Source organism: Halichoerus grypus, chromosome 8, assembly GCF_964656455.1.
Source record: "Halichoerus grypus chromosome 8, mHalGry1.hap1.1, whole genome shotgun sequence".
Taxonomy (NCBI): domain Eukaryota; kingdom Metazoa; phylum Chordata; class Mammalia; order Carnivora; family Phocidae; genus Halichoerus; species Halichoerus grypus.
In genome coordinates this window covers 127,863,956-127,888,019 of record NC_135719.1, presented here as the reverse complement: position 1 = coordinate 127,888,019, position 24,064 = coordinate 127,863,956, and the positions used below count along the sequence as shown (strand labels likewise).

The 24,064-nt window shown below is 50.9% G+C and overlaps 1 protein-coding gene across 3 annotated transcripts in view; it reads right to left on the bottom strand.

Moving 5' to 3' along the window:
* Positions 1 to 12,902: 12,902 nt before the first annotated feature.
* Positions 12,903 to 24,064, bottom strand: part of ADCK1 (aarF domain containing kinase 1) — a 113,157-nt gene continuing 101,995 nt past the window's right edge. For all 3 annotated transcript variants that reach the window (XM_036084375.2, XM_078054022.1, XM_078054021.1), the window contains 4 exons: positions 21,825 to 21,974; positions 20,434 to 20,631; positions 15,035 to 15,228; positions 12,903 to 13,696 (listed from right to left, as the gene is read on the bottom strand). In XM_036084375.2, the coding sequence (XP_035940268.2) occupies positions 13,525 to 13,696; positions 15,035 to 15,228; positions 20,434 to 20,631; positions 21,825 to 21,974 (714 nt within the window). In that variant the 3' untranslated portion in view covers positions 12,903 to 13,524. The remainder of the gene's footprint in view (positions 13,697 to 15,034; positions 15,229 to 20,433; positions 20,632 to 21,824; positions 21,975 to 24,064) is intronic.

Here is a 24,064-nt window from a genome sequence, read left to right as displayed (position 1 = left end):
CCTCCAACCCAGCCCCAACTAAATAAAAAAAACTTTTCCAGGCCAGGGGACAATTAGGAAAGCTGAGACATCACCGGGTCCCAGATTGGAGCCCTAGACCCTCTTCCTTGCTCCTATTTGACATCTCAGGAGTCCAGAGGGGTGTGAGGTCCAGTGTCCTGTGACCATTTCCTAGGTAGAGCTGTCTCTGAACTGGACGCAAGTCCCTAGAAAAGAGAAGGTCTCAGAGCTTCCCCACATCCCAGCACGGTTTAAGAACAGCATTCTTGGTATTGCTGTGCGCATAAGTCCTGAGAGAACTGTCCTCCCTGATGGGGTGAAGCAGAGAGAAAGCTAGGTAAATATCTCCAGGAAAGGTGAGCAGTGGCCCGGATTGCTGGAGGACTGGCCCAAGCCTGTAGATGCTCACATGGCCAGATGGCACCAAAGGCAGGATGGCCCCTCTGGAGGTGTGGGCCCCCAAGGAAACCCTTGGAACTCAGGAGGGGAAGGAGAATTACTAAGATGAATCTTCTCCCTCCTGGTAGAACGGGCTCGAGTCTGAAGTGAGGAGGTCCAGGGCCCTTCCTGAAGCCAGCCTCCATGGGCGGAGAGTCAGCACAGGGTTTGGAAGTACAGCTGAGGGAGCCCAGGCACAAAGGGGCAGGCGGAGGCTGAGCTGCACCTGCCAGAAAGTGCTGTGTATGCTGTAGAGAATGAGCAGGAAGGGAGAGGTCGGGAGGAGAAGGGGGCCCCACAGCGCCAGGATCCACAGCCTGGATGCAGAGATGACAGTCCACGACGTGACTACAGCTCTTCCTCCTTCCTCTTTGAGAAACAGGCGGGTTGCTGGCACCCCTTCCCTGCAGCGAGACTCCTTGTTTTAACTGGTAGATGAGGAGGGGCAGAGGACAAAGAGAAAAGCAGAGCCTGGTTCCCGGAGGGCCCTCCTACTCAAGCTCCTAAGTTGACCGGCTGCCCGCATCCCTAAGAAAGAGACATACAGTCACCCGGATGCAAGGGCACCCTGGGCCTTAGCGTCCCCAGGGAAGGGAGAAATGGGACAGGTTGCTCCACATTCCATGCCTGCCTTTCCCATCCCAGGGGATATCTTTTTTTTTTTTTTTTTACATTTGTCTCTCCTTTTTTTGTAGGACCCAGCTCGTCCTAAGTGGGCAGGAAGTATGGTGAGAATAAGTCACTTAACAAATGCCTAACCAACCTCTGGGACACAGCACTTTCATGACCACATCTGAACTCACGTGGTGAGCTCCTTGATGCAACTTACTAGCAAGAGAAGACACTACGCCCGGCCCCACAAAAAGAACACAGAAAGACAGGGAGGAAGTAGCAATTTGACAGTAACTGTTCCGTGCTAGGAGAAACACAACGGTACAATCTCCAGGAGCCAAGTGTTTGGTAACTTTGCTTTGGCTTCTCCCTCAAGGAGTAACAGCCCCCGAAAGAGGGTGATGCAGTGCCCTAGCACTGTGCTACTCACAGTGTGCTCTGCGGCCCAGCAGCATCACCAGGGGCCTGCAGGAAATGCAGTATCTCAGACCCCACCGAGACCTCCTGAATCAGACTCTGTATTTTTTTAAAAGATTTTTTTAGAGAGGGAGAGCGCATGCGTGCAGCGGGGACGGGGAGAGGGAGAGAGAAAATCTCAAGCAGACTCCCTGCCAAGCATGGAGCCCGAAGCGGGGCTCGAGCTCACGACCCCGATATCATGACCTGAGCCGGAACCAAGAGTCGGACGCTTAACCGACTGAGCCACCCAGGCGCCCCCGGACTCTGCATTTAATGAGAATGCATACTGAGGTTTCAGTAGCAAGGCCTTCTATCACAGAAAGGAAAAGAGCCCAGAGAGAGACCAGGAGGAACGGAAAGACCGGTGAGATGATTATGAGTTAGGGGGCAGGTGTTCGTAGTATCTCTTAATTTCTTAACTAATTATTATTCAACAGCCAAAAGAAAAAACCAGAGAGACCTAGAGTACATGTGTCATCTGGTGCCAAGCCAGCTTGTCTGATCCCAGAGTGTGGCCCACATGAGATTTTTTGCCTATAAACATTCATGAGTGAACTACTAGGCCAGTGGGCCTTACCCACCTGTCACTTCCCCCTACCCCATGTCCCTAGGCAGCCTTTCAGGACAACCCCAACCCCCACCCCCATCCTCCCACCGCAGGAGAAATGGACCGTTTCCTACTTTATTCCCAGCGAGAAGTAGGCGCTCAGTAATTGTGTGCCAAATAATGGAAGTGTTGTGCTTGCAGGCTTTGATCAATTAGTGATTGTAATTGGAGCTGAATGTAATTAATTATATAATTTTGGGCCGTTCAGGTTTAATTCTACTAAAATTACATCACGAAAACAGGGCTGGAAGAAGGATTTCCGATAGAAAGAAAGGAGCTGTGAGCGAAGCTTCCACGGACGGTAGGGGCACATCAAGGTGGTTCCCATGCCAATAATAAAAGAATCACGCAGCTGCATAACTAAGGGTTCTGATCCTGAATCCCACTTGGACACAGAGTCCAAAAATCAAGGACCAGGCTTCTGGAAGCCGTGGACACTCTCTGCTATGGAATCTGCTTAATTTGGGGGCATCAATTTGCCTTGATCCATTTCTACTGCTGCATGTTTTCCATTTTTCATGCCATGTGAATCTCTTTTCAACTCTCAGAGCCCCAGAGGGTGTTAGAGCTAAAGAAGGATCTTTGAGGAATCTTTAGAGCAGTGGTTTTTAGCCCAATCAGACCTAACACACCCTTCTTATAACAAATATTTTGTATTGCCCCTTCCCATCTGAAATGAAATCCACAGAAACTATAATTTACCTACATAATTATATATATAATTTTTCAAAGCCAGATGGATACGGGTGGGTGGTATTGGCCATTCACAGGCAGGTTCTACATTGCCATTTCTAAAATGGTGAACAATAACTCCTAAAGAAACAAAACCATCCCTCAATCCTCATGGCAATGACATCTCTGGAAAATTTAATGGGTTTGAACACCAAGCAAAAAATGCTTTGCCTTTTACATGTGAAACTGAGTTAGGTTGTAGATTCAGTTCATTATAAATAGGATTTTCACCACACAAATATCCCGTGAAACATTTGGAAACCACACAGGTCAAAGACAAATTCTTTGTTGAGCGAAGCTGGGCCTCCCACAGGAAGATATCTGGCAGCCTTGAACCCACCCACTCAATGCCAGGAGCAATCCCCTAGTCATTGTGATAACCCCCAAAACTGTGCCTAAGCACTTCCACGAAATACCTGGGGGCAGGAGCACCCCCACTGAGAACCACTGACTTAACCCAATCTCTTTGCAAATGAAAAATGAGAGATGGGGGAGGAGGAGATTTGCCCTAAGTGACTAGCTGGCCAACAGCACCGTAGGTCTCTGGACTCCCATTCCAGGATCCCTCCTAGCTCCACACTGCAGCTCTCCATACTGAACATGGTCAGAGGGGATCCAACTCTTGCTCAGAAATCCTTTGGGTTCCAGTGCAGGAACCCAGAAGATCAAACTCCCTGCAAAAGAAAACATGGCCACACGGTGTTGATAAAGTCCTCTAAGCTAGGGAATGACATCACGATGCCTTTAAATCAGTCTGTCCCAATGAGCCCAAGATGTCTCTTCCCCATCACCAGTAAGCTAGGAATGTTCCGTCAGTGTGGAGAAGTTAACTTGTTGTCCCCTGCTGTTCATGAATGAGAGCCCTGAAACTATCCCAAGTGAAGAAAGGATTGGACGTTGAGAACAAAAATAGCAATTGGGCGTTTGCCAACACTGCTCGATCAGTGGCAGCTGACTGGTATGCTGTGTCCAGAAGGATTCAAGAGTCACATCCCGGGGCGCCTGGGTGGCTCAGTTGGTTAAGCGACTGCCTTCGGCTCAGGTCATGATCCTGGAGTCCCTGGATCGAGTCCCGCATCGGGCTCCCTGCTCGGCGAGGAGCCTGCTTCTCCCTCTAACCCTCCCCCCTCTCATGTACTCTCTCTCTCTCTCATTCTCGCTCTCTCAAATAAATAAATAAATCTTTAAAAAAAAAAAAAAAAAAAAGAGTCACATCCCGGCTCAAAGCAAAAGGATGCTGTGATCAGTTTGTAGAGTTTGCATTGGCCACGGTAGGGGCTGGCAGCACCACGCCACAGATTTCCCATATCTGTTTTAGAACCCCAGACAAATCCAGTTTACTTTCCCAGGTCAGAAGCTCATTCGTTTTACCGATGAGAGTCTATTTCATTCCACTGAATTCTTTAAAATTTCAGGCCAACATCTCCTTCTTGATGGTTGACACAGTTCAATTGTGAGATAAATTGCTACGAATGGTCATGCTAGGATCTTGTCTCAGAGTCTCCCTCCCTCACGCAGTACACACACGTTGAGTACATGTTATTACCAGTCATTGGCAAACCTGTTGTATTGCACATAAAAATCATCCTTTCTCAAGGTCCCTAATTCACAAAGTAAGATGCATCACACAGAACTCAGCGTGAATACCCACCATTTTCCATCTGAAATGGATGTACCCTTAGTTAAGGGATCAAGATGACACAGTGCATAATGACTGATGGTAATTAGTGCCTTGAATATTTCTTGCTAGGACAGCTATATTCTGAGTACAAGTGTCTTTAGACAAAATGGCTAAATATTGGTTCTCTTTAAAGTTAAAGAAAGTAGGTAACCTAGAAAAAGACATCTAGAAGAATACAAAATAATCATTCAAAAAGGCTTCCTGTATAATACTTATTAGAAATACAAAATTAGGTCAAATGCTCTTGAATGAACTGGTTTTAAAAATCTTAATAATGAAAAAAAAGGTAAGAAATAATAGGAAGTTCAAGGGGATCTGAAAATATTCAAGAATACTTAATTTGAGATACACTTGTCTCTGGGAGAACTGATCCTTAGGCAAACGGGGTTTTGGCCATGTGACTACAGGCAAATTGGCCTTAGGTGAATTGGACAAGAGCCAGTTTGGTGGGACAAGATGGGAGACACAGAGCACAGGGAAGGGACCAGATCCAGACCAGGACAGCGGTGGTAGACAGGTAGAGGAGAGTCAGTGAAACAAGACATCCAAGGAGGTGGAGTCTGGGGCTGGGGAGGTTGTTATGAAGGTCAAGAAGGGGTACAGGCTAAGTTCCTGGCTCCCAGACCTGGGTGACTACAAGGTGGGACCATCCACTGAGACAGTGAATGTGGGCCCTTTGGTCCAAATGAAATCTGGAGAAAGAATGGCCCCAAAGAGAAACATAGAGATAGTCTCATCAAATCTCGCTTCCAGGTGGGCTGCTGACTGGCATCACTGGTCCCCAGGAGTTGTTCACATCCCTTGCTTGCTCTCCTCCCAGGCCACAGATTCCCGGGTCACCACTGCCTCCACCAGCAATAGCCTCCCTCCTTACCCAAGGCCAGAAAGACCACAGGCAGGCAACATGTCTGATTCATTCTGTCTCTCCCCTCCCCTCCCCCATAAATAGGCGTTGAAGGAATATACGCTAGACGCATGAATTGAGGGATGTGTAAGCGGCCCCACGATGACTAGTGAGGGGCCTCCCACGGCCTCCACTGTCACACAAGAGACAAAGAAGTGCTCTTTGCCCTCCAAGACCTGCAGAGGGCCGGTAGACAATGCGTGCAGATGGTGGGAGTGGAGAGAAGAGTCAGGAGAAGTGGGAGGAGGAGAAGGAGGCCACAAGGCACAGTGGTCTTGGGGGGCTCCCAAGGCAAAGCAGAGCTTGAGTGCTCTCAGCAGCGGACACATAAGGGAGAGAAGAGGAGGCAGAGCGGACAACAAAGGGCAAGGCCATGGAGATGGCTGAGCCTGTTTAGGAAGCCCACAGCCCAGACGGAGGGACAGGAGACAAGCCTCCCGTGAGCCCTCACCTCACTCAGCCAGACGCGTGACGTTAGGGAGCGCAGGGGGGAACAGAGGCCTCCACACACAGTCCAGTTCCTAAATTCGACCCTGGCTAAACTCGAGTTCTGGGAACTGGCCTGCCCAGCTCTCGGGCCCACAGGGAACACCTGTCTTTATCTTAAATGTTCCCAGGGACGTCTCAATCAAACCAACACTGTGATTAAAAAAGAGCTCCTGCCAGCTCTCTGGGGGTGACCCGTGGACAGCTACTAGTAGAATCAATAAGAGAAAGTAAGCCTATTTCAGCCAAATAGCCAGCTCCTAAGAACCCCATGGGTCATTAGCAAACAGGCATGACTATTCTAAAAAGCACATCCATACACATGGCATCCAGCCAGAATGGCATGTGTGTCTGTGGTGATTTTGACCAGAAAATGGCATTTAAAGGAGCCTGTTAGGAGCCCTTACTCTCATTGTCTAAACAACAGCAATAAAAATTTACTGCAACTTAACCCTGTTTGTTCTTGTTCGGTTGTGTGGAGAGTGCCCAGTCTATAATCGTCTCATTTTCTATCTCTGTGTATGTGTCTATTATTCCCCTCTAGACTTCCTCTAAGCTCTCCATAGCCTCCAAACAGAAGTCCAGGGCCCATAATTGCTACAATGATATGGACCCTTTTGTTAAACATAAAATACCAAATTTAAAGTAACTTACACAAAAAAGGCGAGGGAGATTTGTTGGCTCAAGTAATGGAAAAATCAAGGATGGATTTGGCCTACAGGAATGGCTTGATCTAGGGGTTCAAAGAATGAGGCAGACAAGATAGCCACCGGAGCTTAGAAACCAGGGGAAAGGTCATCATTCTCCATAGCTCTAGCTGAAGTCACAGGAAGGTCTTTGGGGTCATGAATCCCTACCAGAACCAATCTCAGTGTCCAGAGAGGTGGCCATCTGTCTACTTCCATGGTTTCTGGGAGATCCTGGATCAGCACACTTGCAGGAATAGGTGTTTCTGCAGGAAAGGGGAGTTCTGTTAAAGCTGCAAGGTTTGCTGGGTAGATAAACCGTCTATTTGCATGCTGTGCATTTACCTATTAGTTGCTTAGAGCTGCTTTTCCCTGTCACTTTCACTGGTGCTACCTATTCACATTCGCCACAGCCCTCTGAGAAGGGCAACCTATGGGAAGCAGGGGAAACAGAAGCGCCGAGACCAAAGAAACCTGTCCAGTGATAGCAAACTAGGGCACTGGGCTGACCTCCAGCGGCCTGGCTCAGTGTGGACAACACTGGCCACTGCCCAGAGAACCTGGTCCAGGCCAAAGGTAGGAAAAAGATCTGAGTCTGCTCTGGACACACCTTGCCATCAGATTATTACAGGTATTAACTGTTTTAAGTCAGAATTCACTTCTAATCAGCTCATTAAAATGCCCCACATTGATGGTTTCTCCCCTCCCCCTGTTTTGTCACCTCTCCCTGCATACTTGGGAGAGAGAGAAGAGGTGAAAATGGCAGAAGCCCTCTACATTCCCACTTTCCATGGGGCACAATGGAATCCTGCCACTCTTAGCTCCCTGTATAAGGCTTTCCCTAGAAGGGGTCATACCCCAGCGTCCACAGTGGCCTGAGGGGCTTGGTGTTCCAGGCGCTGTTGGCCGGGTGAGGTCTGGACCACACAGGCCCACCCTCTGCAGAGAGATGACTGTTCATGTGGTGTCCCGGCCCAACTGAACCCACTAAAAGAGCCCCCTCCTCCCCGCGCCCCCTGCTCCAGACTGAGGAGGTTGTGGGGAGGTGGGGAGAGTTCAGCTTCCAGCAGGCTTGGTGGAAGCAGTCCTTTACCAAGGAAAATGGGAAGTCAGAGGTTGAGAGCCTAGCTCTGGCTTCGGACCACCTTGGCTCAGAGCCTGTCTCTACATTCACTGCCTGTGTGCCTCCGGCAAGCAACCCAAGCCCTTTGTGCCTCAGTTTATTCACCTACACTAAGGGGATAATAGTGGCCCCTAGACTTCATTATGTTATCATGTGAATTAAGTGCCATCAATTCCATGCAAAAAGGCTAGTGTGTGGTTGGTGCTCAGAATTAGCTATTATTATTGCTAATACTTTGTCATTTACTGATTACTAACTCTTCTACTTGGAACAAAGCCTACCGTAGCTTTCCCAAGCCTGCCCACGGGATTCAATGATGTGGTAGAGAGCATAGCATTCCCCCCCACCCCAAAGATGTGCACTTTCTATTCCCTGGAACCTGCAAATGTTACCTTACATGGTAGTCAAAGGCATTTGCAGGGGTGATTACGTTAAGGCTCTTGAGAGGCAGAGATCTTCCCAGATTATTCAGCGGGGCTCGAAGTAATCACAAGGTGCTTATAAGAGGCAGGCAGGAGGGTCAGAATCAGAGAAAGAGCTATAACGAAGAAGAGGTAGAACAGAACCAGCCATGAGCCAAGGAATGCAGGCAGCCTCTAGAAACCAGAAAAGGATCCTCCTCTAGAGCTTTCAGAAAGGATGCAGCCTGTCTGATATCTTGATTTTTGGACTTCTGACCTCCAGAAGGATAAAATAACCAATCTGTGTTATTTCAAGCCACTCAATGGTCAGATCACCGTGACCTGGCATGGGGCTCCTGACCACCACCTTTAAGCCATGGGTGTAGGGAGCATTTGATTAAACAACACTTAGAAGAAAGCCTCCCCATCCTCTAAAAGCACCCCCTTCACATTCATTTCTCCAACAAATATTTATCGCATGTCTATTCTTGCAAATAGTACATGGCCACACTCACCACCTAGCAGGGGGCTCATCCAAGATCCAGGCTCCTTCCACCTTTCTGGTGTGCCATCCTCAGCCTGTTGGACTTTCATGGGTGTGAGAGAGTCTGACTGCATTTTTGACATTGACCCTGACAGCTGTTAAGCTCTACCTTTCCCCTTCCCTTTGGCCCCAAGTGTGGGCAAACCGATAAGACACCCCAAGTGTTCCCTCCATTGACACTGGTGGAAAAGTTCAAATCATGGAAACCATGGCCCCCACAGAGGAGCCCTCATCCTGGTCTCGCCCCAAGAAAAACCAGAGCTACCCTGACCCTACCATGCCTCACTCACATTTCACTCCAGACCAAACCTGAGCCTTCTCCCAGGGTAATCCTTTTGCTAGTTACTATACAAGCAATAAGCTTTACCTCACATCCACCAATGCTTGTATGTCATTTGTTCCAAGATCCATAAACACCTGGGAAGGCTGTCTGGCATTCAGCAGGAAATGACAGGTGCCCAAATAAAAAGTCACGTACTTACTGCCTCAAAGTCACAAAATGGCTGCTATAGTTCCAGATATCCAAAACCACATACCAACTTCCCCCACAAGAAGGAGCAGAGAAGGGCAACACTAAAAAATGACACCCTAATTGGGGCGCCTGGGTGGCTCAGTCGTTAAGCGTCTGCCTTCAGCTCAGGTCATGATCTCGGGGTCCTGGGATCAAGCCCCGCATCGGGCTCCCTGCTTAGCAGGAAGCCTGCTTCTCCCTCTCCCACTCCCCCTGCTTGTGTTCCCTCTCTCGCTGTGTCTCTCTCTGTCAAATAAATAAAATTTAAAAAAATAAAAAATAAAAAACGACACCCTTCTCAATTTCTAAAGAAAAACTTCCCAGAAGCCTTCAATGAGATTCCCCTTCACTTCTCATCTCATGTGTCACCTCTAGCTGCAAGAGAGGCTAGGAAAACAAGATCTCAACTCTTCAGCCTCTCAATCAGAGGGCAGGTAAAAGCTAACAGGGTTGGGAATGGCATCTGCCATGGGGGCTAATAATAACAATTATTCATAAAATAATCATAGGTGAGACTGACTTACCCCCTCTGGACACTGGGAGACAACTGCAAGGTCAGGCTGGGTTACCTGTCAGCAGCGGGGCGCCTGGCATTCGAGGACTCTCGCTGAATACAGGTCCTCCTGGCCCAGCCCAACCAACACCACCACTCCAAAAGGTCAGGCTGCGAAGAACACGCCACTCTCTGTGGCTTTGTTCGTCCTGCCTGTTAGGGTCTCGTCCCATCCCCAGTTCCCAATTTTTAAGCCCTAGTCCCTCACGGCTACACCTGGAAACCATGTAAGCCCCAAGTGCCCCTTCCAGGGCTCCAGCTAACTCTTCTCATAATTGCTCACATGGAGGGTAATGCTCAACCTCCCAATGAGTCCTGCCCCTAGGGATTTGCTTGGGTGCCTCTAGGAGCCCCTTTGGCTTGCTGAGAGGTCATTCATGGGCTGCTTACATTCTTGGAGGACTGAGAGTGGGCTCGGAGCTCCGCCAAAATTAACATTGTAACCAAACAGGCAATATTCTTAACAGAGGAGGAGTGGCACGTGTAGTTTGCTCTTAATATACAGATTTCAACAGCCCTGAAGATAAAAGTATTCTGAGATTCTAAATACTTCCATGTTTATTTAGCACTTAGGACAAGCCAGGATTCTCAACTTACTATGAACTGAGCACACACCTGAGAAGCTCTAGACACCTGGCCACAGAGTTGACATTTCTCTCTACTCCACCTGAAAAGAGGAAAGGGAAAAATATCCATGTTGCCCAAATCAAAGAAGCCCACACCTAAACTGAGTAAGTATTTAAGTGTTAAAAGGGAAAACACTCTTCAAGGTAAGCTGGTGGTGACTTCCCAACGTGACACGTTGTCACTGCTGGGAGAGCGAAGTCACAGGATTTTATTGGGAAGCATCAAACCCAAATCAATTCAGGGCAAGTTCCAGAGGCCAGAGAAGGGATCAGAGCAAGGTCCTGCACAGAAGCTCAGCCATGCTGTCGCTGACCCACAGAACAGAGACAGGGAGGGAATCTGGGCTCCAGATACGGCTCCACCCAGGCCAACCAGAAGGCACAGGCCTGCGCAGTCAGTCCATAAAGACATAACTCGGGCCAAGGGCACAGGACAAGAAGACACCAGAGTGGTTATTGTACAATAAAGAATCTGTCTGGTCTTTGTCCCCAGCTCCTGGGACATAACTGTAGCTCCTCAGAATTTCTCAGCAACAGGAGTGTTCCTGTTTTTCAGGGTGTACCCCTCAGATCACACCTGAGTTTTTACTCGAGGACCCAGGATGGGGGTGATATCAGCCCACCTTCTGCAAGGAGGAGAGAGAAGGGCAGTCTGGAGACTGAGTTCAATCATGTGATCAGTGATTCCATCAATCATGTCTATGCAAGGAAATCCCAATAAAAACCCTGAACACTAAAGCTCAGTGAACACACTGATACGCCGAGCGGGTGATGTGTCCTGATGCCACGGGAGAGGACATGGAAGCTTTGCATTCAGGATCCTCCTAGACCTTGCCTCACGTGCCTCTTCATTTGGCTGGTCCTGATCAAACTGTAATCCTAAGTACATTGCTTTCCTGAGTTCTGAGTCCATTCTAGCAAATTACTGAGTCTGGGGGTGTGGGAACACCCACATTTGAAGCCAGTTGGTCAGAAGTGCGTGTGTCCTGGTGACCCCCCCAAACCTGCAGCCTGTGTCTGAAGTGAGAACCGTCTTATGGGAACTACACCCTGAAGCCTGTGGACTTGGCACTAACTCTGGAATGGTCAGTGTCAGAACTGCATGCAGGCCACAGCAGGCCAGCTCCACCCTGCCCTGGGCCCCAGCCAGTATGCTGGACTCCCCTGCCTCCACGGAAAACCCAATCCCTTCTGAAATCAGGGTTTTTGAGACTCAATTCGGGCACGTTTGACAGGCCAAAGAGCGAGTGTGATGTAGATCTACAGCACTGGGGAATAAAAAATAAAGCATGGGCCCCCACTTAACAGCTGTGTGACTTCAGGAAAGTTACTAACCCTCTCTGAGCCTTGATTCCTATCTCTATGGAGATGACCCTTCCCTCTCATGACCTTCCCCCTCACAGAGCTGATGGAACAATTCAATGATGTAACTTTTTTACAAAGAGCCCAGCATGGTTTCTCCCTGAGAAAGGCACTCAAAAATCATCAGCTAACTTCCCTCCTACTTTTAAGTTGCCCTATACCCCCAAACTCTCCCAGATTCTTTACTCTCCCTGGTTAACTGTCCTGGGTGCTGGGCCCACTGGCAACATGCTGATGTTTTAGATCCCAGGACAGCAGGAAGCCGACCATTAAACTAAAAGTGAAAAGCGAGTAACCATTACCTTGAACATTTATATTTACTTCTGTGGCTATAAAAGACACCATAAAATATAATATGCAGCATGCATCCTCATGATTAATAACAGATCTTGCAAATTATTCTCTCAGGTCCCTGGGTGCATCCAACTGGTCACTAAGAACAATTAATTCTTTCAGGAAATAAAGGGATTGCAAATAATCTCTGGTCAGTGGAAAATCTGCTTGTTGTATTATGAATAAAGAGAAGAGGAGACTCAAATTTAGCAGTTTCCTGCCCCTGTGAATGGGGTGAAGTAAGATCAGAGAGACTCAAATACAATGACCGTCCGTGAGCACAGGAATAGTAGGACCTGCCAATGGACCTGGAGTTACAGCAGGAGTTCGGGGAGGTCCCAGAAACAGGAGTGGATGACTGAGTGGGGGCAGGGCAACTCTGGCAGGCGGGCAAGAGGTGGAAACATGGAGTCCAGATAGGTGACAGGGAGGTTTCAGAGTGGAACCCTAGCCACAGTGGCTGAGGCTTACACTACAGTCTCCAGGACGGGCATCAAATGACGAACCAAAGGGCTAAGTCAGGAAGCAATGAGTAGAACAAAGCAGGTGCCCGCTCACAGGGAACGTGGTGAGAACCCAGGGAAACCCAAGTCAGAGGCTTCAGCAGAGCCTCTGAGTTCCTGGCCTTGGGCTTCTTAACTCCTCCAACCATAGTCTCAGAGTCTTGGAAAGGAAGAAACACCTACAAGGGGCAGGAAGTGGTCACACAGGGAAAGGCTGGAAGGATGACAGGGGCAAGATGACAAGTAGAACACAGTGGCCCACGGCATCCAGGTCCACTCTTACCTAACGGCCAGTGTGGATTCACTCCCAATCTAGAATAAAAATTCCACAAACAAAGCTCTTCCCTGCGACCCTGAAGGGGTTTTTATTGAAATGCAGTACATAAAACACCAAAGGGGTCACCAGGACAGCCATGAACTATTGCCTCGGATGCCAAGTCACCTTGCTCAGGTGCAACACCTCTGGGAATGACAGGGCAAGGAGAGGGAATCTGCTCCGAGCAACTCAGAAACTGTGCTCTCTTCCAACAAAATCCAACTTCCCACAAGTTAAATGTAGAAATTCATGTAGGAAGTCAGTGGGATTCGTGGTCCATCCTGACAGTAGGAATGGTTACCGGAAGTAGGGGGACCTGCAGCCCAATGGCGCCCACCAGGGGACATCCAGCCCAGTGGCGCCCACCAGGAGTGGGAAACAGACTGTTTATGCCGTCTCCCTGGATAAGGAGAGCAGCCTCTTGCATAGGACAGCTTGCATAGCCTATGAGACAAGGCCTACAGTGTAGGAGAGGGATTCCGGAGGTGGAGTGTAATGGTGCCATGGACAATGACTGTGGGGCTCCAGGTTACCATGTGACAGAAACAGGGTACCTGGCTGGGGACATGATAAAAGAGTGAGGAGTGGAAAGTCCACTTGCCCACCACAGAGTCACCCTGGAAAGGGAAAGGGGACAGCAAGTCCGCTCAGTATGAAGTGGGCAACAGCCGGCGAAGCAGGGCCAAGACCCAGGTGGCCAACCTCAACTCCTTCACACACAGAATGAGTTCATGAAGGTTGATTTGCCATAAGCTGAAGGCCTCTCTGAAAGAGATCTGGGTCCTTCTGAAGAACGAGCAGGTGTTCTTCTTCTTGTGCCTGCAGGAAGGACAAGAAGGAAGGAGAGAACCAGAGAGAAATGGGCAAGAAGGCTCATTATCACTTAGAACAATGGAAGGTCGTGGCTTAGCCTACTCACCATACCCCCGCCCCGGTGGATGACTCCTGGTTACATGATCATGACACTGCCCACCCAGGGACTAGAAGAACCCAACTACTCTACAGGAGCTTTCCAGATAAGTGGGGTAAACAAAAGCAGTTGTTTCATTGGGCATCAAAGGCCTAGTGGACCCACTGGGTAGAACATTCCCATGTTTCCCTTTTTCCATATGTTTAGTAAATACATGCCAATCCTGAACCTCCCAAACTCAAATATAAAAGCTTTCCCAAACTTTCTGAGGCTAAATCACCTGGAAACTAGGTCAGGTGGTCCTGAGAGGCTGAGCCCAGTATGGAGTCAGCCCACAGCTCAATCCCTTCTGCACTAACAAAAGGACAGGATGAAAATCAAGACTTCGTTTCCAGAATGTTCAAAGGAAGAATAAATCATGTTCAGCCCTCTCTGTGTGCAGTCTATTTTGCTATAATCTAATTCAATATCTGATCATGGGTGCATGATGTATTTGCCCAATGCTCCCTTCACCAGACACTTTGCCAGAATGACCCATTCCCTGCATAGGATGGATGGGAGTTGACCCCAGTCTTGGGCTCCCCTCTCAGGTGAGAAAATTCAGCCAGAGCATGGCTCTTCCCATGTATCTGCACACTCAGGAAGAAGGGCCTAGAACCCTCACTTCTCTAGCAATATCTCCCCGAGGAAGCACCTTCCCTCCCTTCACCAACACTCCAAGGGTACTGAGGCATCTATAAAGATCTGAGATCCCCAGTGAGCCTGCTGGCGACACTCCCGAGTCATGGCCACACCTGCAGGGAAAGAACACTGGCCTTGCTGCCTAGCCAATGCTGGGGAGACAGGTCCTGGGACCAGTTAGAGATGGGATGCACATCAGGGTGTCCTGATTTCAAGTCCAGGGGACACTTGGATGGGACTGAGACTCTCAGAAAACATTTCAAAATTTACTGAGGGTAAGAATCACCTGGAAAGCTTAACTAGGAGGGTGATGTCCTAGAACCCAATTTGACAAAGTACAGGTGGCTCTCTGGACCACTCAAACACAACGCCCGGAACCGGGGAATTCGCTGGAGTCATTTCCTGCCCCAAACTCTTCCTCCAGGGAGAGCTGGAGACTGGGGAGCTCAGGCAGGGCCCTGGGGACTGGTGGGAGAAAGTGGAGGCACACAGTACACTGCCCCCCCCCCCACCGTGGGGCAGGCCAGAGAGCTGGGAGGGGAGGAGAGGCTGGAGCCCGCACTCACGCGGCCAGCGCTCTGATGCAGCAACGTGACATGCTGAGGAAGGAGCTGGCCCTGGCACGGGTGCCCAGGGCGACCTCAATGCCACGGAGCAGGTCGTTGGTCTTGAAGATGAGCAGCATCTGGCGAGGCACATGGTTGAGGAGCTGGCTGATCTGGGGTAGGTAGGTGGCTGCATTGTTGCGGATCTCTGTGTCCTGAAGCAGCAACAGGGAGACAGACGTGGGGAGTTGGTGTGGAGAGTGGGGCCCAGGGTGGTAGGTGTCAGGGCAGCTGGTGGCTGAGGGGCTGCAAGGAAGCTCCAGGAGGGAGCTCCTAGCATGGCTGCCTCAGCACCACTAGGAACCTCCCCAGGGGGAAGCTCAACACAAGGGGCTTCGTAGTCCGATAGATGTGGAAGAGACATCTCACCCCAACTTCTGGCCAAGCATTGGACGCAGTACAAGAACATATCAGCAGGGGCCTCTGCCATCCCTGGCTTCCCACAGGTCACCAATACCCATCCGCCAAGCCTATAAGCCTGTACTGACTGGGGCAGGAAGTCTCCTTCCTCACCAATCCCTAGATGAGGCTGGACTTAGCCAGCCTCTCAGCCCAGGGCTTCACCTGTGTGTTACTCCCCAAGGCTTTTTCCCACTTGCCACCAATTTCAGGCCAGGCTTGGAAGGAGCCCTGGAAGCCGGTACCTTCTGAGTCATGTCCCCCATCCCTTCAGCCAAGCTCAGGCTGGTGCAGTTCATAGATCTGAGCTTCTGACCCCAACCCAACTCCAAAGTCCTGCTCTATATCCTGCCTGCCGCTGCAGCCCACCAGACCTACCCAGAGCCCCTGCTGCCCATACAGCCACTGCCCATCACTGTCCTCCATGCTGAGCCAGTCTCAGCCGGCCCAGCGCTGGAGGTCCCAAAGCCCAAAGAGCAGGAGCCAGGGCTAGCCCTTACCCCACCCTGGTGTCTGAGTGTGAAGTCTGGCCTCCCGCCCTTCCCTGTCCCTGAACTCTGCATGGCTCTGGGCAAACAACGGCCCCCAGCCAGAGCCCTGAGCACGACAGTACACCTCTGACCTCTTCTCAGTCCCCAGAGAAAATGCCTGTAGGCATTAACTCATTTGATCCTCATGACAACCCTATCAGGCAAGTGTATCACCCCCATTTGGGAGGAGGAAACCGAGGCACTGAGAAGTTAGGTACCCCGCACAGGGGCCACAGCTAGTAAGTGGTGAGTCAGGATTTGAAGCCCTAAATCCAGCTCCCGAGCCCATGCCCTCACCACCAGGCTCTACTGCCTCTCACCTCCCAGCAGGACTGTGACCCTGGGTAAGTCCTTTCATCTCTTCTAACCCAGTGTCCTCATCTCAAAACTGGAAGTGCTCATACCCTCCGTGCCCACATCCCAGCTGGACCAAAAGGGTCAGCAGAGATAAGGAATGGGGAGACGCCTGGTGCTAATCGAAGTCACAAGGAGGGGCCCGGCTGTGTCCCTCCCAAATCACTATGTTGCAGGCCTAACCCCAGTGTGCCTCTAAAGGGGTAATCAAAGTTAAGTGACTTCATAAAGGTGGGGCCCAAAGGCTCCCCCCATGGCCGCCTTCTGTGCACAAGCAGGACTCTCAGCCCTTTCCGGAACATGTGTGTGCTGCTGATAACTGAGTGGCTGTGAAACTCGAAATGTCCCTCAGGCAGGAGCTATCAGACTGGAACATCTCAAAACGAAGCCAGACACTGAGGCTGGCTGTCTCCCCGCTGCCTCCCCCCACAGCTGTGGGTCATCCTGCCTGAGGGCTAAGGCCAGATCAAGGTCTTGCTCACCACAGGGATTCCCCCTCAGCAAAGTTGGGACTGGCCTGGAGACAGTCCCTCTCAGCTCCTCTCGAGCAAAGAAAGGCACGTGCACCCTCCCAGACTCCCTCCAGGGGCTCTCTCTTCAAGCTGGGACTAGCCTGACGGTGGCTATCTACAGTAGACCCCGTTAGGTGCCTACCCAACAGCCATTCCCCATTCTCCTTTGTCAAAAGAGCAGCATTTTTTTCACTTGACCCCTTGGGGCTGTGCTCTTCAGGGAGGCAGAGCCCCTCCCTAGCCCCAGGGGGGATCTTGATTGATCTCAGCCATTGTCGGCTCTGAGCACAAGGCCTCTGCCAAGTGATTGGCTCAGGCATGGACATGAGACACAATTCTGGCCAATGAGACCAAGGGGGATGTGTTGGGGGACTTCTGGGAAAGGTTTTCCTGTTTTTAAGAAACAATACATGAGAAGAAAAGGCCCCTAATTCCCACCTCTGGACATCAGGGCTTTTGGTCCAAAGTGAGCAACTAGAGTCCATGTCTCCAGAACCTACTTGAATATCCCTCTATTAGATGTGGTCCAAGGACCTTATAAAAAGATGTATAAGACAGGATCCTTGCCTTCCAGGTACTCACCAACTAGTTGGAGAATTCATACAAGTACGCAAAAGGCTACTCTTCGAGAGTTTACGGTGCATGCACATGAGTGATACAAGTGTTAAGGGGCCACTTTTGGCAAAGGTGATGAGGAGAGGCTTCCTGGCTGGCCTATGGACCAAACTGTGTCCCTCCCAAATCACTATGTTGCAGGCCTAACCCCAGTGTGCCTCTAAAGGGGTAATCAAAGTTAAGTGACTTCATAAAGGTGGGGCCCTAACCCAACAGGACTGATGTCCTTAGGAGGAGAGGAAGAGACACCGGGAGTGTGTCCACACAGAAGAAAGGCCATGTGAGGACACAGCAAGAAGGCAGCCATCTGCAAGTCAGGGAGAGAGGCTGCACCAGAAATCAACCTGCCGATAACTTGATCTTGGACTTCCAGCCTCCAGAACCGTGAGAAAATAGATCTCTGTTGTACAAGCCACTTCGTCGTTGGTATTCTATTACAGCAACCCTGGCAGACTAAGACAGCAGCATTTATGCTGGGTCTTTATAAGTGAATAAGAATGCAAAATAAAATTCTAACTTGGTTAATGAAAACACATATCATATACGAAGTACCTACTGTGCACCATACAATCTTGTCCATCCCTGAGGCTTTAAATACCATGTACACGCTGAAATCTCCCAAATTTATATCTTTGAGCTCCAAGCTTGACTGCCCACGATGCCTCTATGTGAATGCTCTAACTTCTGCCTCCCGACCCCAAACTAGGTCCTTCCCAAAGTCTTCCCTATATCAGGAAGTAGCTCCCCCTACCCTATAACTTACCCCCAAAAACTGTGTTGCAACTTTGACTCCTCCCTCTGCCTCTTCTCCACACCCAAGTCGACAGAAAGGCCTCTCAGTCTTACATCCAAAGTTCACCTTGGCTCTTCTGCTTCCCTCCACCTCCACTGCCTTTAGCGTGGTCTGCGCCCCCATCACCTCCTAGCCTCCTGACCAACTGCCCCATTGCTCATCTTGTTCCCTCCAGATACTTAAAATAACAACTCCAGGGGCGCCTGGGTGGCTCAGTCGTTAAGCGTCTGCCTTCAGCTCAGGTCATGATCCCAGGGTCCTGGGATCGAGCCCCGCATCAGGCTCCCTGCTCCGCGGGAGGCCTGTTTCTCCCTCTCCCACTCCCCCTGCTTGTGTTCCTGCTCTCGCTCTCTCTCTCTGTCAAATAAATAAATAAAAATCTTTAAAAAAAATAAATAAATAAAATAAAATAAAATAACAACTCTGAGCACATTCTTCTCCTGCTTGAAACCTGTCAAAGGCTTTGCTTTGTACTGAGAACTAATCCAAACTTCTTCCCATGGCTTATGAGGCCCCGTGTGAAGCTCCCTCTGCCCAGCACCCCAAATTCTTCTCACTGCAGCACCCACCCCGCCACACTCCAGACCGTGCCGACACTTTCTCTCCCTGCCCTGGCGCATCGCGTTCCCTCTGCCTGGAATGCTCTCTCCAAGCTCTGCCTGGGCTGCCTTCCTTGTCCTCCAGAATGCTCAGCAAGATCTCTGAGCACCCAATCTATAGCACCCCCATTACTCACCCTGCCTGTTGCCTCCAGTATCTGCAACCTGCAAGTATTCCATTTACCTGTTTGCTCACTTGTCTACTGTCTGTCTCCCTCAACCACAGAGCAGATCACACGGAAGGCCTGTCTGCTCATCATTGGATCCCCAGCACCTAGTCTCAGTTCCAGCAAAAACGAATGTTTGTTCAATGAACAAGTTTCAGGAACCATGGGGAGGCACTTTCCACACATTATCAATAAAACAGAAATTATCATCCCTATTTTACGAAAGAGAGAGGTGGTCTCTCTTTAAACCCATGCAAGCCTGGGGCTGCTGGCGGTCATCATTGCCACCAAGCTTACTGGGGAATGAGGTCAATTTGCAGGAAAGCAGAGCCAAGAGATGGCAAGAGGTGGCCTCTTTGGTGACATCGTTTAAGATTCCATCCAGCCATTCCTAAAGGCCCTCATCATAAGGCAGCTCCCAGGGGAGGACCATGAGGCTCTGAGAGGGGACGAGAACCACCCAAGGTCTGTCTGGCTGCACAAGTGGGACCTGTCCCTTGTGGTGAGCAGGGACCTCGGCAGAGTCCCTTGTGGTGAGCAGGGACCTTGGCGGAGTCCAAGCCGGTCCTCAGCAGAGTCCAAGCTGGCTATGGGCAAGTCTGCATGGGTCTGGCCAACTGACGGACTGGGAAGACAGAAGCCAATTCCATGAGAGAATGAGGAGTCTGGGAAGGAGGTGGCTAGGAGTACAAGGAGGAGGGGCTGCTAGGACCAGTCTCAGCCCAGGCTCCATGGGATTCTTGTCTAGATCCAATGGAGAAATGAACAACAAAGAGAGACCCAAAAAAGCAGTTTTAACAGCCACACACTCAGGGAGGACAATGGGACCTGTGTGTGCTCAGACCTGCCTCAGTGCTGCATGAGGAATTGAGGTGCCCCCCCCGTAGGGAGGCATATAGGAAGCTTGCAAGGGGCACAAGTGGAACCAGACTTACTGATGAAACAGTCCCTGGGGATTCCCAAAAGTCCTGGAGGAGAACTTGGTGGAAGCCTGACATCTTGCGTGAGTGGGTTGGAGCAAAAGGCACAGCAGTGTGGATTACACGGTTACCGTGAGCAGGTTGATGAGGCCAGGAGGGACACAGTGAGACACTGTTCTCTCTCCCTCCTTGCCTCCAGGGATGCTTCTCCCCCAGGAGATCGCCAATGCTGCCCATTGAGATCATGGAGAGGTTTCCCCAATGGTCTCCTGCTCCTCCTCTCAGATTCCTGATCTCACCTCCCAAAATCTTGGCCTCCTTTGAAAGGCTCAGTGACATTGGGTACATTAGTTTAAGGGCACAGCCCACTAGCCCAGAACCCCAGACCCTGGGCTGGAAGGGGTCCAAAGGCCACCCGTGGCCCCACCCCCCACATTCAGGAGAAGGCAAGGCCAGGAGGGGACCACCTACCTCTGTGGCGGTGACCGAAGCTTGGCCAATGCCCTTGTTGACCGAGTCCCAAGACCGGGCGGTCAGCATGCAGGCAAACAAGGGGTAGAGCTCCCCGGCTCCCAGGCGCTGGCTGTACTTCTTCACCTTCTCCATGTCAGTCCAGATCAGCGACTGCCAGAGGTGGCAGTAATCCAGGCGGAACTCGTCTGTGAGCACCTGGGGTGGGGGACCATGTGGCAGGACCTGAGCCTCCTTTCCCCATGGAAGACCTAGCCTCTGGCTGGTGGACACTGCGAAGGGGTACTGATGAAGACTGGAGCTCCTGTGCATCATCCGCCTGTCCCCCAAAGTTCAGCCATCCCCAAGGGTCCAACGTGAAAGCTACCATCTGGCCAGCCTTGGTCCTGAGTGGTGGAGGTCACTAACTACCCACCAGAATCACATTCCCTGCCTCCCTCCTAGTTAGATGCAGCCCTCTGCCTGAGCTCTGACTGATGCAATGCGGCAGAAGCTCCATGTCCAGCTCCTCAAAACCTTCCCATGCATGCTCCTCCAAGCCCTCACCCCCACTGCTGGAGGATGAGGAGACCACCCCCAGGGAAGCGTGGGGGGCAGAGCCTCGGTCAGGCCCTGCCTTCAGACGCCTCCACCTACCCGGGACAGGTATGTGAACGAGCAATTAGACATCTGTTGTGTCTGGGCCATCACGCATGGGGGTTGTGTGACAGCAGCTAGCCTACCTTAAACTAATGTACCCAGTGTCACTGAGCCTTTCAAAGGAGGCCAAGGTTTTGGGAGATGAGATCAGGACTCTGAGAGGAGGAGCAGAGACCATTGGGGAAACCTCTCCAGAACCCTCTGCCATGGACTCAAGATAGACCCTGGCTTCTGGCATTGGCAGTGAACTTTGCAACTTCCAAGCAGAAGCTCCTGGCTCATCTGAACCAGATGAGTCTCAAGTTCCAGAGGACAGAGGCTAGGCCCATCCAGCCCCTATCAGCTTCGGGTCCCCTTTCTCACTGCATATTACCTCCTCCCTGGGGCTGAGTGGCCCCCTTCCCCTGAAGTCCCAGCTCAGCGAGGGGCAGCTTACTTCCCAGTGGGCTGACCTGGGCTTCCCGGGGAAGTACAGCACTCACAGCTGACCAAGCACCCGCACAGACCCGGGCACATCCCCGTCTACTCCCCACAGCAGCCCGTGAAGGAGGTGTTACCAACCTCATTTGACTGGAGAGAGCTCGTATGATGGGACTTGCACAAAATGACAGCTCCAGGGGCAGGGCAGGGCCTCTCCATCCACCCTGGCTATCTGCTTCCCATGTGTGAGGCCGATCGGGGAGTGGAGTGAGCTCTGATCCCGAGCAGGCCCAGAGCCCCTGGGCTGGCTGGGTGGGAACAGCCTCTCCTACCTGGTAGAGCCCGTGGTCCAGCAGGACGATCTCCGCCTTCCCTGTGTCTGGGCGCTTCCGCACCAGCACGTTGCCGGGGTGCGGGTCACAGTGCACGAAGCCATTGACAAAGATCATCTCGCTGTACATCTTGCCCAGGTGGCGCGAGATCTGAAAGAGAAGGGATGTGGGTGGGAGTTATGCCGCCTTAATACCTGTCTTGGAGACTTCGACTCTGGCCCCTGAATCCGGTCACTTTCAAGAGGCAGGCCAGAGGCACCAGGTGGGCTTGGGCAGTCATACTAGGAGTGATGGCCTGGGATCATACAGTTCTTGAGTTTAAGACAGAAGTTCAGTTCTAACCCTGTTCTCCTCAACTTCAGCGGCATGTAGAATCACCTAGAACTCAGAAGTGTTAGAGGTGGGCCCCAGACATCAGCATCTGTTGTCAAGTTCCCAAGGTGATCGTAGTACACAGCAAGGTAGAACCACTGCTTCTAGCATTTCCGAAGGCTGTAACTACCACCCCAACCCCTGACCTCCACTCTTTCCCAATCCTTCTCTTCCCTATTCTCTCAATCTCTTCATTTTCTCCCCAAAGCTGAAGATGGGCTGGAAAGCTGGGGTGGGAGTGGGGTCATCCCAACTTCCCCTTCTCCCAAGACCAAAGCTGGATGGCTGTGGGTGAGGGATACGTGACCCTGGTACCCCCTAGGGCTGTCCCACCAGCTCCAAGACAGTCCCAGGAGGACCCAGAGTCACAAGCCCTGCTCCCCTCTCTCTCAGGCCCCTTTCCCTTCACACCTCCCCGCCAGAGCCCAGTGTTAATCTGATTTATGAGGTCTGCACAGAAGAAATGACACTGGAGAGGCCATTTAAATCATCCTGTCACTGCTGCCCTCCCTGCCGAGGCGGTCTTCTTATCTCTACTCCCTTTTAATTAAAGCTAAAAGCCTCTTCCCAACTAGGGAACAGCTGCTGAATAGTGCCAGACCTGGGCCCACCGATGGTCTGCCAATGGGTTTCCAGAGGACAAAGAGATGCTCAATTCACAAAGCTGATCCCCAGGACCCACTCTGCCCTTGACACTGCTCTCAGTCCCTGATGGACCCCATGGTCACCAGCAAACATATCCCAGCCAGAGAAGAGGAGCTGGGTCCCATGGATGGTGGGGGAACACAGGAGTAGGGTCTTTGCTTGGCCTACAAAGCCCTGCACAACCAGGCCCAGCCTCCCTCCCTCATCTCATCTCATGCCACAGTGATACTAAAGCCACCTCTGCTTTCTTTCTCTTCTTCAATGGCCCTGTGCTTTCCTACCTCAGGGCCTTTGCACATGATCGTCCCTCTGCCAAGAGCCTTCCTCCCATCTCCCCTTCACCTAGTTCACCCCTCTCTTCCTTCCCATCCCAGCTCAGCATCACCTCTCTGGAGAAGCCTTCCTTGACCTCCTGGCCTAGATGAGGTTCTCCTGCCACAAACTCTCATTGAACTCTGTACTTTTCTTTCATGGTACTAGCACATTATTTGTATCATTATTTGATTAATGACCATGTAGCCCACTATTTTAAGCTCCCAAGATGGCAGAGACTGGTTCTATTTTGTTAAATGGCTTTATTGAGGTGTAATTTACATACCATCAACTGGCTCTATGATGCATCCACTTACCTATAACAGGCCAAACATGTGAATATAGGACTCTACCTTCAGCATGAATGAGACCCTTGTCTGTGTTTTTTTGAGATGCTGTGGTTCCTGTCTTGATGCTTATCCTAACCCCATGAATCTCTTCTGAATCCCAATCAGTTATAATTGGCCCCAAAATAAATGTTCAAGAATAACCCTACTATAGCAATAGCTGACGTCCTCATGTCGGCTTTAAAAGTAGGTACAATTACGATCCCCATTTTGCAGATAAGGAGCTGTGATTCCTCGAGGTTCAACTTACACAGAGCCACAGGGCTACCGACAGGCAGAGCCAAGATTCAAGTGAGGCATGACCCACGGCCTCCTGGCGGCCACGCTACCTACAGGCTCACGCCAACCTCTGCACTTCCCAAGTGAACCGTGTGACCTTAACAAGTTGCTTCTCTCAGCTTCAGGAAAGAGGTTGCCTGAGTCCTGACACCTATCCGATGTTGCACTGGGTGAAATGAATGCCCAGTACTCTGCGGGCACCTGGAGGACCTCGCCCCAGGTCGAGTTCTCAGCCTCGGGCTGAGATGTCAGCTGCCCCAGGGCCACCATTTTCTGTTTCCTCGG